The sequence below is a fragment of the Macrotis lagotis genome, chromosome 1, assembly GCF_037893015.1.
Source record: "Macrotis lagotis isolate mMagLag1 chromosome 1, bilby.v1.9.chrom.fasta, whole genome shotgun sequence".
In the NCBI taxonomy this organism is placed as follows: Eukaryota; Metazoa; Chordata; class Mammalia; order Peramelemorphia; family Peramelidae; genus Macrotis; species Macrotis lagotis.
In genome coordinates, this window is record NC_133658.1 from 758,829,223 (window position 1) to 758,841,868 (window position 12,646).

A 12,646-nucleotide genomic window follows, 5' to 3' on the forward strand; every position below is an offset into this window, starting at 1 on the left:
CAAGCCACTTAACCCCATTTGCCTTGCAAAAACCTAAAAAAAAAGAAAAAAAGAAATACACTTCTTAAGAGTCATGAATCACTTCAATTTATAGTCACTTTATTCCTTACTCATTTTTCAAGTTCCCTAGATGAACACACAATCCTCATGTGCCAAAGTATCATGAAAACTCAAATCATTTCATAAACACTTGTTACCCCCCACCCCAAGCATACTACCTCCAATTGTAGCCAAAGCTTCAAGCAGAGCATATCTCTTCATGTTTTCATATCCAGTCCCTCTTAGTATATACTCTCTCAGTCTCTATAGTACTCCAACCATAGCCCTACAGTCATCCCTAATCAAAGTATCAGGTACATTCTCTCCCACTGTCCCTTAAGAACTCCAACCATGATATTAAAACCCTTGTTAAATGGATTAAGATAAGATAATTTCCTAATCTTTTTATGTCCAATACTTCTAAGTAAGATTCTACCTTCTGCCCCTCTTATACTATAAACCTCTGTCTAGTAAAGTCACTTCTGATTTAATTAAGTATAGAGCCTCCAAGTACTCTAAGGACTGTGACACCCTGAAGATCTTCCTTAAGAACTTTAGCATTGATTGTAAGGCATGGAGACACTGGCACAGGACCACCTAGTATAGGGTATCCTCTTCAGAGAATGTGCTGAACAGAGAATTAAAGTAGTTCAAAGGAAATGAGAGAGACATAAATTTAGAGTAAATGTCCCACATGTTCATATGGACAATTTGTGACTGACTTGTAGAGAGTGTTCTGAACTCCCATTGTTCTGACCAACCACAATCAGACACAGTAATTTGCCTCAAGCATAGTGATGTTATTTTTGGTCTTCTTTGATAATGAAGGCAAAGAACCAACCATGTCCATAGCCTCTAAATTTAATCTCTTCAACTACATTCACCCTTTAACTATCCTAACAAATACAATTTTCAAAAGTTACAAGTGTTGTTTTCCCTTGTAGGATTGTATACAATTTAATGATTTCAGCTAGCATTTCCACATACCTCTTTATGCATCTTTTGAGCCTTGTATTCAAAGATAAAATTCTCTGTTCAGTTCTATTCTTTTTCATCAGAAAATAATTGAAAGTTTTCTACTCCACTGACCATATGTCTTTTGTCCTGACAGAATAAGATGAATTTTGAAAGGTAGTAAATTTTTGGTCTTTTGTCCCCTGAAATAGCATATTCCTAACCCCTGATTTTTTTAATGACTGAAGCTGCTAAGTCCCTGTAATTCTGATTGTTCTTTCTTTTTATTTAAATTGCTTCTTTTTAGGGTGGCTAGGTGGTGCAGTAGATAAAGCACCAGACCTGGAGTCAGGAGTACCTGAGTTCAAATCTGGTCAAAGACAATACTTACCTAGCTGTGTGGCCTTAGGCAAGCCACTTAACCCCATTTGCCTTGCAAAAAAATAAACCTCTAAAAATTTTAAAAAATTGCTTCTTTTTTTGGTTGCTTGCAGTATTTTCTCTTTTATTTGAGAATTCTGGAATTTGGCTATGCTAGTCCTTGGAGTTTTTTCCAGGTTTTTCTTTCTGGAGGTGTTCTGTGTATTCTTTCAACAGTTATTTTGTCTTCTTGATGTAGCACATTTGGACAGTTTTCCCTGATAATTTCCTAAAAGATACTTTTTTTCTCTTTTTTTTTCCTTTTTTTTTTAGGTTTTTGCAAGGCAAATGGGGTTAAGTGGCTTGCCCAAGGCCACACAGCTAGATAATTATTAAGTGTCTGAGACCGGATTTGAACCCAGGTACTCCTGACTCCAAGGCCGATGCTTTATCCACTATGCCACCTAGCTGCCCCACTAAAAGATACTTTTCAGGATGTTTTTTCATCTAGGCTTTCTGGTAGACCAATAATTCCTAAATTACCTCTTTTGGATCTGTTTTCCAGGGTTTTTTGTTTTTCTTAAAAAGTTATTTTAATTTTTCTTTAATTTTATTGGTCTTGGTTTCTCATAGATTTATTTGTTTCTATCTGTCCTATTCTAATTTGGGGGTTTTTTATGCTCTTCAGTTAGGTTTTGTGTTTCCTTTTCCAGATGGCTAATTTTATTTTTTGAAGTGTTACACTCTTTTTATAATTTTTTTTTACTTTTATTTATTTGGTCAATTTTTCATATTTTCCTGCATGGCTCTCATTTCTTTTTTTTTCATTTTTCTTCCTCTCTTCTTTGGTTTTTAAATTTCTTTTTTAACTCTTCTATGAGGTTTTGCATTTGAGTTCAATTCATAGACTTCTTTAAAACTTCACATATAGGTAACTTGTCACTGTTCTCTTCTTCTAAGGTGGCATTTTTATCATCTGAATCTCATAGTTTCTTTCTATGGTTATACTCTTTTAGCTTCTTTGGCTCATTTTGATTGTTTGAGTTCTGCTCCTGAAGTATAGGGAGTACAATCCCAAACTTTTGGTTCTAGGGCTGGAGTCTGATCCCTAGTTTATTGCTAGCCAGGTGTTGCCTATGCAACACCTCCTTTATTTCCTCCTTTATGTTCAGGCTCTGCCTTTGCAATGATTTGTTCCCAACTCAGTCTTCTCAAGAATCAGATTTTGCCTGGATTTGGGGCCCTTCCTGCTGGCTTGCTATCTTGCTGCCATTACCTGTGCTGTAATCAAATTGCTAGGACCTAAATTCTTCTGTGACTATAACTCATCTGGTTTTCTGGCTCTACTGCCCTGCTGGGTTCTATTTCTTCTTTTCCTCCTGAAGAGATAGAACTTCATTGAAGATCTCCCATAATTTCTACAGTTGAAAATCTATTTTAATCTTTCCTTTTTTGAGTGGGGTATGTAGCTTGATTTGAATTTAATTCATTAGTGAATATAATATTTAACCTATAAATCAGTGTGTTCAACATCAATTTCATTTTTTAGCTTTAATATTTTGCTTTTTCAACAATTATATATAAAAACAATTTTTAACATTTTTAAAATTCTGAGTTACAAATTACCTCCATGCTTATTGGGAAGGCAAACAATTTGCTATATTATATATGTGCAGTAATGCAAAATATATTTCCATATTAGTCATAATATGAAAGAAAACAGACCAAAAAGCAAAGAAACATACAACATGAGGAAAAAATATGCTTTGATCTGCATTCAGACTTCATTAGTTCTTTCTCTGGAGATGGATAGCATTTTTCATCTTAAGTCCTTCAGAATTGTCTTGGATCATTATTTTGCTGAGAACATTTAAGCCAGTTACAATTGATTATCACACAATATTGCTTTTAATATGTATAATATTCTCGTGGTTCTTCTCACTTCACTTTGTACAATTCACATAAGTCTTTACAGGTTTTTCTGAAAGCATTTTGTTCATCATTTCTTATAGTACTTGTAGCATTATATATTCATATATTCCATAACAATCCTCAGTCAATGATCATCCCCTCAGGTTCCATTCTCTGACACGAATAAAAGAGTTGCTTTAAATAGTTTTTGTATTTGTAGGTCCTTTTTCCTTTTTAAAAATATCTTTAGGATAATGACCTAATAATGATATTTTTTGGTAAAGAGTATGCATGGTTCCAAATTCCTCTCAAGAATGCAACTTCACCAACAATACATTAGTGTCAATTTTCCCACATTCACTCCAACATTTGTCATTTTCCTTTTCTGCCATATTAGCAAATTTGATATGTGTGGGTAGTATCTCAGAGTCATTTTAATTTGTATTTCTTTAACCAATAGTGATTTGGAGCATTTTTTGATTTGATCAAAGAAAGTTTTGTTACTTTTTTTCTGACAACTGCCTATTCATAGCCTTTGACCATTTAACTGAGGAATGCTCTTGTTTTTACAAATTTGATTCAGTTCTCTACATATTTGAGAAATGAAGTTTTTATCAGATTAAATAGTTGTAAAAATTTCTTTATGGTTAAATTATGATACTGTGTATTTCCCTCTCTATTCTATTGCCCCCCTATCTTACTCCCTCTCTCCTTTCACCCTGTTCATCCTCAAAAGTGTTTTCTTTCTCTCTTTTACCCATCCCAATCTTCCCTCCCTTTTGCCACTCCTCGCTTCTCTAATTCTCTTCCCTTTCTATTTCCTGTAGGGTTAGATAGATTTCTTTAACTAACTGAATGTCTATTCCCTCCATGAGCCAATCACATGAAAGTAATGTTTACTTTTGCCCCTCCCACCTCCTTCATCTTTCCCTCCACTATAAAAGCTTTTTATCACTTCTTTTATATCATATAATTTACACCATTATCCCTTTTCCTTTACCCTTCTGTCAGTATATTCCTCTTTCTCACCCCTTAATTTTTTAAAGCCTTTTTTAAAGTTAATCATCCCATCATCTTCAACTCACATTCATGCTTTCTGTCTCTGTAAACTCCTTTCAACTACCTTAGCAATGAGAAAGTTTTTAGGAGTTACACATGCCATTTTTCCACCTGGTGAAATCTTGAGTCTTGCCTTTACTATCCTGTGACACCATAATTGGTTATCAGATAAGACTTATGCCTGGAATCAAACAAAGGTTAGGGAGGTTTTCCTCTGTCATATGACAACTATATCCCTCTTTTATCTTTTATTGCAAATTTTTACTATCAAGAAATTTTGTGAATCTATGTTAAATCTATTAGCTAACTTATAAATCATTATCAAAATAAAAATCATCAGTCTATAAGGGGTTACCCTTTTTTACTGAAAGGAGGGAATATCAAAAGTTATGATTTTTATATTAATTAATATTATACATGTAATGAATTTAATAATAATAATAATAAATTTCACTTCTAGATATGCTTTTTACAGGCAATCTCTGAGACTGGAAAAACTGTCAAAACAAAATAGCAGAAGTCAACTGTCAATCATGACAGGTTCTGCCCTGTGTTAAGTGAAGTATATCAGTATAATTTGCACTGTAATGTAACCCCCAAACTATACAATCAACTACCTGTTTCCACAGGAACCCTATTTGGATAGCCACAAGTGATGTAATCATTGCATTGTTCTGCATGGTGAGCTTGTCCTGGAAAGATCACTGAAGTCTCAAATCTAATTGTCTAGAATCTACCTTCCCACTCATGATCATATACAAAATATCTGACACCACAGCAGCAAAGTGGAGCTCCAGGGAATGGAGCAATTCTATGATTTTCAAATTGGTTCCTTGTAAAGAAAGTAATTTATAAATTAACATATGATTTACTGAAGTTGTCTCTAGCCTGTTTTTTCATGACCAGGTTAGAGATGGCTCAGTATAAACTTGGTCAACAAAAGTAACTTTAACCTTATATACCTCATGATTTCTTTTTCTTCTTTACCTGTTTATACTTCTCTTGAGTTTTTTATTTAAAAGTCAAAATTTTTGTTCAGTTCTTGTTTTTTTATTTCATCAGGAATGCTTGAAAGTCTTCTATTTCACTGAATCTTCAATTTTCTCCTGAAACATTTAATTTGTACTTAGTTTTGATGCATAGGTGATTCTTTATCCTAATCTTAGCTCTTTTGCCTTCCAGAATATAAATTCCTTTATACCTTTAATGAACCTTTAATGTAGAAGCTATTAAATCTTGTGCCATCCTAACTGTGACTTCACAGTATTTTTTTTTTCCTTTTTTCTGGCTTCTTGCAATATTTTCCTCTTAGAGCTGGAATTTGCTATAATATTCCTGGGAGTTTTCATTTTGGGATCTCTTTCAGGAAGTAATGGTAGATTATTTCAATTTCTATTTTACCTTCTTATTCTAGAACATCAGGGAAATTTTCCTTTATAATTTCTTGAAAGATGATGTCTAATGTCTTTTTTGATTATGACTTTCAGGTAATCCAATAATTTTTAAATTATGTGTCCCAGATATATTTTCAGATCACCTATTTTTCCAATGAACTATTTCACATTTTCTTCTATCTGTTCATTCCTTTGACTTTTTTATTGTACTTGATGTATCACAGGGTCATTTGTTTCTACTTGCTCAATTCTGATTTTTAAGTAAATATTTTCTTCAGTGAACTTTTGTACTTTTGATTGATTCTACTTTTTAAGTTGTTTTCTTCAATGAATTTTGTACCTCTTTTTTATTTGTTCATTTCTGCTTCTTGAGTTATTCTTTTAGTTAATGTTTGTCTATCATTTATCCTTTGGCCAATTCTCTTTTTTAAGGTGTTAATTTCTTTAATATTTTTTGTATCTTCTTTACCAACCTGTTAACACTTTTTTCATAACATTTTGCATCTTTCATTTCTCTTCCAAATTTTCCTTCTTTCTCTTTTAGTTTACTTGAAAAAAGATTGAGCACTTTCTCTGCTTGTAATACTTCACTAAAAACATTAAGCATTTTTATGGTCCAAGACTAATTAAAATTTTTTTGAGATCTTGGTTATAGTAGTTTTGACTTTATTGTCTTCTGTCTGTGAGTTTTGAATTTCTTTGATACCATAGTAACATTCTAGGAATTTTTTTTCTATTTGTTCATTTTTCTAGCCTATATGCTAATGTGGTACTCTGCTTCCTGTTTGAAGTGTGAACTCTCCCAAGTTTCACTGTTTATGTGCAGCTATTTTCAAAGCTAGTTTTGGGAGCTTATAAACCTTCAGCTTTTCCAAGCTGGTATGATCAAAGAAGAGATGTGTTTACTATTCTCCTGAACTGTGTTCCCCTCTGTGAGTGATCATAAATAGTTTTTATTCTACATTTCAACTGTGATAGTGTTCATTTTTGTCTTGAGATTGTCACCCAGGACTGCAACCCAGAAGTTATTATGGACCCTGAAATAGAGTTCTGTCCCTAGTGTCAACAAATAGATCCCTGTAATCTCCTTCTGACCTATGACTCAAAAGATTGAGTAATTCCTCAAAAATTAAGCAAATAGGTTATTCAATGAATGATATAAATCAAGTATGTGAAGGTCATTTATTCTATGAAGAGAAAAAGGATGTTACCCATGGATAAACTGTGGTGATAATTAGTGCTCTAAATGGTAACATCATTGATTCAACAATTTATAATTCTGGTGACAATCAGATGGGAATGATAATATTTAATGTGACATAAGAACATACAACAATTATAAAAATCTGCTTATCAGATATTTCAATTTCACCTCTGTATTAGGCACTCTTCATTCAAACAACTAAGCAATTGGTTTCTCCTTCCAAAGCATATACTTCCCTTTCAACCACTGTAGCTTATGGAAGGCATTTGGCTCTGTCAATGGAACATTTAATGACAACTCCAAAAGTTTTGAACTCTCAAGGACTTCAGGTCAAGTCTACCTCAGAGTATTCACTCATCTAAGGTTAGGAGAAAACAAAAGTTCAAGGGCCACCATAGGCCACCATAGACTCTCTCTACAAGCCAGCCTACTTGAGTCCATACCTCACATGGGGATTGACAGCAGGATCATCATGATAATAGGGTAGAGAAGGACCATTCTTCATTCCTCATTGGAATCATTTTACCTAAAGAGATGCAATTAAGAAATTTCAGACTAAAATTTTCTCTTCTTTTTAAAGGTCTCTAACCCTTCCAGTTCAGCAGCCACTTGGAGGATTCTTTGTCACCACTCATTGTAAGACCTTGTGAATAACCAGTTTTAAACTCTCTTATCTTCAACGTAGTAAACTGGAAGCAAATAATTACAATTTGTGCGTGCTCTGTACAACCAAAAGCAGTGGTCAGTTTGAGCATGTTCCTTGCCCCTACACGTGTAAAATTCAAAGCTTATTCCTGCTTTTTCTCTATACTGCCTATAATCAAGTCAGTTACATTCTGTTACAGATACTTAGAATGTATCTTCTTTGGACATTGTAAAAGATGACTTACAATATTTCTTCATATTTTTCCCTTTCAATATTTTCTGTAGCTACTTGATGAGAAGGACAGACACAAATCCAATAACATTTTCTTCTCATTTTTTAGTAGTGTTTTCAGTTCTCAAGTGTTGTTTGCTTCTCCCAAGTGAACGAGAATAAAAATACCAAGATCCGAGGGTTTTAGGATCATGACTATAGAAGTAGAAGATCCTTCAGAGGTTCTTGAGTTCAACTCCCTTTTTAATTATAGGTGAGTAATAGGAAGCCCAGAAGAGCAAATGATTTGCCCAAAAGTTATAAATGTATCAATTGTCAGGTATGTATCTAAAACCAAGTTCTCCTGAAGGCTTCGTGATCACTTGACAGAGTTCAATTTCTCAAAGTTCCAGGATGATTTGTTTAAAAAACATTCAAATATAAATTATATCTGACTATATCATTCAACTATTGCATTTTAGCTTTTAATTATCATTTGATTTAACTACTTTAAAAATCAATGTACCAAATACAACTGACAGCCTGATATAATGAATAGAATGCTGGTCTCAGGTCTAGAATCTTGTGCTCAGGTCTTGACTTTAACATAGATTGGACTATGTATTCCTTGGCAAATTATTTAACCTCTCAGTGTATCCAGAAACTCAAGATGAGAATGAATGAAAAATTATTTAAGTGATTGATATGTGCTAGAGTGCTGTTCCAAGCACTAGAGATACAGATATAAAAGAGCAATGATACTTATCTTCAAAGAAGAAACATTGAAATCAGGGAATCAATATCTAGGGCAGTAATGCCCAAGGTGGGGAATTTTATGTTGTCAAATAACAGAGATTGAGTGGAGTCAGAGGGTTCAAATGCTCCACCCTTCCCAGAATCAATGACAACTTTGACTTGATTTCTGGAAACAGAATAAGATATAGAAAGTAGGATTTAGGAGAGTGTTCATGGGTACGGTATCATGGGAAGAAAATGGTATTAGTATTTAGTGAGCTGTCATCAATCAAAATATACTCAAGATGAAAGGTGGAGATTTAGTTTGGTAAGAGCCATGACTAGCAGAATTCCTGTATAAAGTAACATCGAATTCAAGTCAAAATAAGGATCACTAAACCATCTAAAAGGATCCCTGTGGCCTGCATATTGACTTAAAAAACCACATTAACATTTTTTATGTTCTATTGCTCTTTTATTGATTTTGTGAAATATTTCCCAATTACATTTTAATCTAGTTCCTGTTCCCTAAAGAGGGTTGCAGTTTTTATGTTTGATACTCTGCTCTACAGCATAGCTAGAAAAGGGCAGGTTGTATGTTTAAAGTTGGTTCTATATAATGAACACTCTCCATTTAGTGAGGCATAAGGTGAGGAACTAGAAGTTCAGTTGAGATAGTTGCAGAAAAGTTCTTTACTGTAAGATAAAGGCTGTTATCCCACTTGGTGCTCCCTATACCAAAGAAATCAAATAAAAAGTTAAAAACATGTAAACTGTGAGCAAACTAAAATATAAATGAATGATTTTTTAATTTAAACTAGTATTTCAATTTGTAAAATATCTTAAATAATATATTATAAAAATGTTTTTTTTTCAGTGATCACTTGACATAACATTCTGTTACAGATACTAAGAATGTATCTTCTTTGGACATTGTAAAAAATGTCTTACGATTTCTTCAGATTTTTTCCTCAGTTTCATTTTCCCCAAAAGAGAAAAATTAGTATTTATTTTAGTTTTTGGGGTTTTTTTTTGCAAGGCAATGGGGTAAAGTGGCTTACCCAGGGCCACACAGCTAGGTAATTATTAAGTGTCTGAGGCCAGATCTGAACTCAGGTACTCCTGACTCCAGGGCCAGTACTCTATCTACTGTGCCACCAAGCTGCCCCTTGAAAATTAGTATTTTTAAAAATTTTCATCATTCTAAAATCCGCAAAAATGTTATGCTTCTTGGAAGAAGCTAGTTATAATAAAAAGTTTCATATCTCAATATCTTTTCAATTAGGTTCTTGCCTCTAAAACTTAAGAGAGTATGAGAAAAATATTACTCTATGAGGAAACTTACTAATAGCCAAGAAGTTAATAGAATTCCCTGGTTAGAGTTGATCTGTTGGATGGCAGGAGAAAGGTGACTGAAACATGGTAGAGAACAAAAATGGTTTATTCCCAGAAGAGTCTGGATCCCTGATGAGATAAGAACTTGGGCAAACTGTAAAATTCTAATAAGGTCCCTGGAAACTATCCATTAATAAGAAAACTCCAGCTGTTACAGTAAGATTCAGAGATGACTTTTATCCTAAAGTTGGAGGGAATCATTGGGTTAAAGTAACAATAAGAATGTTATCTCTTAGAACTCCTGGGGTAGCTAAGAAATCATAGACCATGCTTGTATTGCAATAGAACAAAAGGAAGCAGTTTGTGAAGATTATCATTCTTGACTTCATTGCTGTGTGTTCCAAAGATTTTCAATGAAGAGCCAGCAGTGGAGGGTGAGTGCCTTAATTCAAATGCCCTGAGTCTTTCAACCAAACTAGCCATTTTTGGAGCCAACCTCTTAGTGAAATCTCACTTCTTTATCTTTATTGATTCATTGTTCATTGAACCTGAGTAGCATAGAGCTGGAAATATATCTGTGGAAATATTCAGAAAAAACTGAGAATCAGAGGCTTTGATTCCCCAGTTCCTTGGATTATTGCTTTAATAGAGAAGGATCTTGTGTTTCCATTAAATGACTTTGGACAGTAATTAACTCTCCCCAAGAATCTGCTTTCTTTTCTTTGAAAGAGTGACTATTGTAACCATACTGATGGAGACCAGTCATCTTAAATGTCCGGCAAAAGCTGCTTTTTTGTCTTTTCAGAAATGTGAACAAGAGCTTGATGGTTGTTGACCCCCAGTGAGTACACAAATAGAAAACTGGAAGTCATCTCTTTCTTTCTTCACTGAAATCTAATTGTCGTCAACAGATTTAACTGCCTGTATCAATAATATAGTCATTCCTTGAGTAGAATAAGGAAAAGTTAAATTTGACTCTGCAACTATTCTGTTTACATGTTTCATCATTACACTACTAAGACGCATGAGTAATAATAGTGATACATTCACACAGTAACCAGAAATAAATTTTCATAGGCTCCCAGGTCCAAAATCCTATATATTCCAGGATTTAAAATAGTTCTTTTTGTTTCTTTGTGTGGAGAGAGAGAGAGAGAGAGAGAGAGAGAGAGAGAGAGAGAGAGAGAGAGAGAGAAAGGGAAAAATTCTCTCTAATCTGCTATTTGATTTTTAATCCCACAGGTCCACTATCCAGAGAAGGGAAATCACTCTGCAGTGACTGAATTTATTATTGCAGGCTTAACAGACAGACCAGAGCTCCAGGTGCCACTTTTTTTACTGTTTCTAGGGATCTACATGATCACAATGATAGGGAACCTGGGTATGATCATCTTAATTGTGTTTAGTTCCCACCTTCACACCCCCCATGTACTATTTCCTCAGTTGTCTATCCTTCATTGACCTCTGTCATTCCACTGTCATCACTCCCAAAATGCTTGTGAACTTTGTGTCAGAGAAGAACATCATTACTTACCCTGAATGCATGACTCAACTCTATTTTTTTCTAATGTTTATAATTTCTGAATGCCATATGTTGGCAGTAATGGCATATGACCGCTATGTTGCCATCTGTAGCCCTCTATTATATAATGTCATCATGTCCTATCAGTTATGCTCCTGGCTGGTGGGTGGAGTGGGTGCATTGGCTGTAGTTGGTGCCACAGTTCACACAGGCTGCATGCTTAGAGTTGACTTTTGCAAAGACAATATTGTCAATAATTTCTTTTGTGATGTTCTTCCCCTCTTGAAGCTCTCCTGCATCAGCACCTATATCAATGAAGTAGTTCTTCTGGCTTTAAGTTCATTTAACCTTTTTGTACCAACTCTAACTATTCTTAGTTCTTATATTTTCATCCTCTTCAGCATCCTTCGCATCCAGTCCACTACAGGTAGGTCTAAAGCCTTTAGCACTTGCAGTTCCCATATCATGGCTGTTTCTCTATTCTTTGGTTCAACTGCATTCATGTACCTGCAGCCTTCTTCTAATTCCATGGATCAGGGAAAGGTATCCTCTGTGTTTTATACCATAGTGATTCCCATGTTGAACCCCCTAATCTACAGCCTCAGGAATAAAGATGTCAAAGTTGCACTGAAGAAAATCTTAGAGAAAAAGATATTCTCATGAACAGTAGAAAGTCAATGATGATGAGATCAAGCTTTCTTTGCTGATGCCTTTTTCCTTTTAAATGTATTAGTCATGTTTCTTTCTCAAATGGCAGGATCTTCTCACTTCCCTTCCTCACAACTTCCCTCCCTCTATCTCCCTGATTTTTCTTATGCAAGCAAACCATTTTTGATGAATCACATTTAGAAACTCTCTTACTGACAAATAGTAGAATATAATGTATTAAAGAGATGAACTAGTAATATCTTAAGATCAAAGAGTAGGGTAACTGAGAAGTCACTCCATCAGTTTGCAATTTTCCTTTGGTTTAGTAATCAGGTACTTTTCTGGATTTTTAAGAGAAAGATAGATATAGGACAGGAAAGGATAGTGCTTTAATGTTTACAATAATTTTACAAATATTATCTCATTTTATTTAGACAATAACCTGGGGGAAGGTACCATTATTATCTGCATTTTATAAATGAGGCAACTGAGGAGCTCATTAATTTCTAGGGATAATAAAACTTGTTAAGTGTTGGGTTGGATATGAATTCATCTTCTGACTCAAGGACCAGTGCCTGATTTGACATTGAACTAACCCTGATCCAAATTCCTCATTTTTCAGATAAAGA

At 34.2% G+C, this 12,646-nt stretch overlaps 1 protein-coding gene across 1 annotated transcript; it reads left to right on the forward strand.

The window, feature by feature from the left end:
- Positions 1-8,745: 8,745 nt before the first annotated feature.
- LOC141488018 (olfactory receptor 8G50-like) lies at positions 8,746-12,032 on the forward strand. Its single transcript, XM_074187699.1, is given in 3 exon segments — positions 8,746-8,754; positions 11,108-11,269; positions 11,271-12,032. Coding segments are annotated over 3 exon segments (933 nt in total).
- Positions 12,033-12,646: the final 614 nt, after the last annotated feature.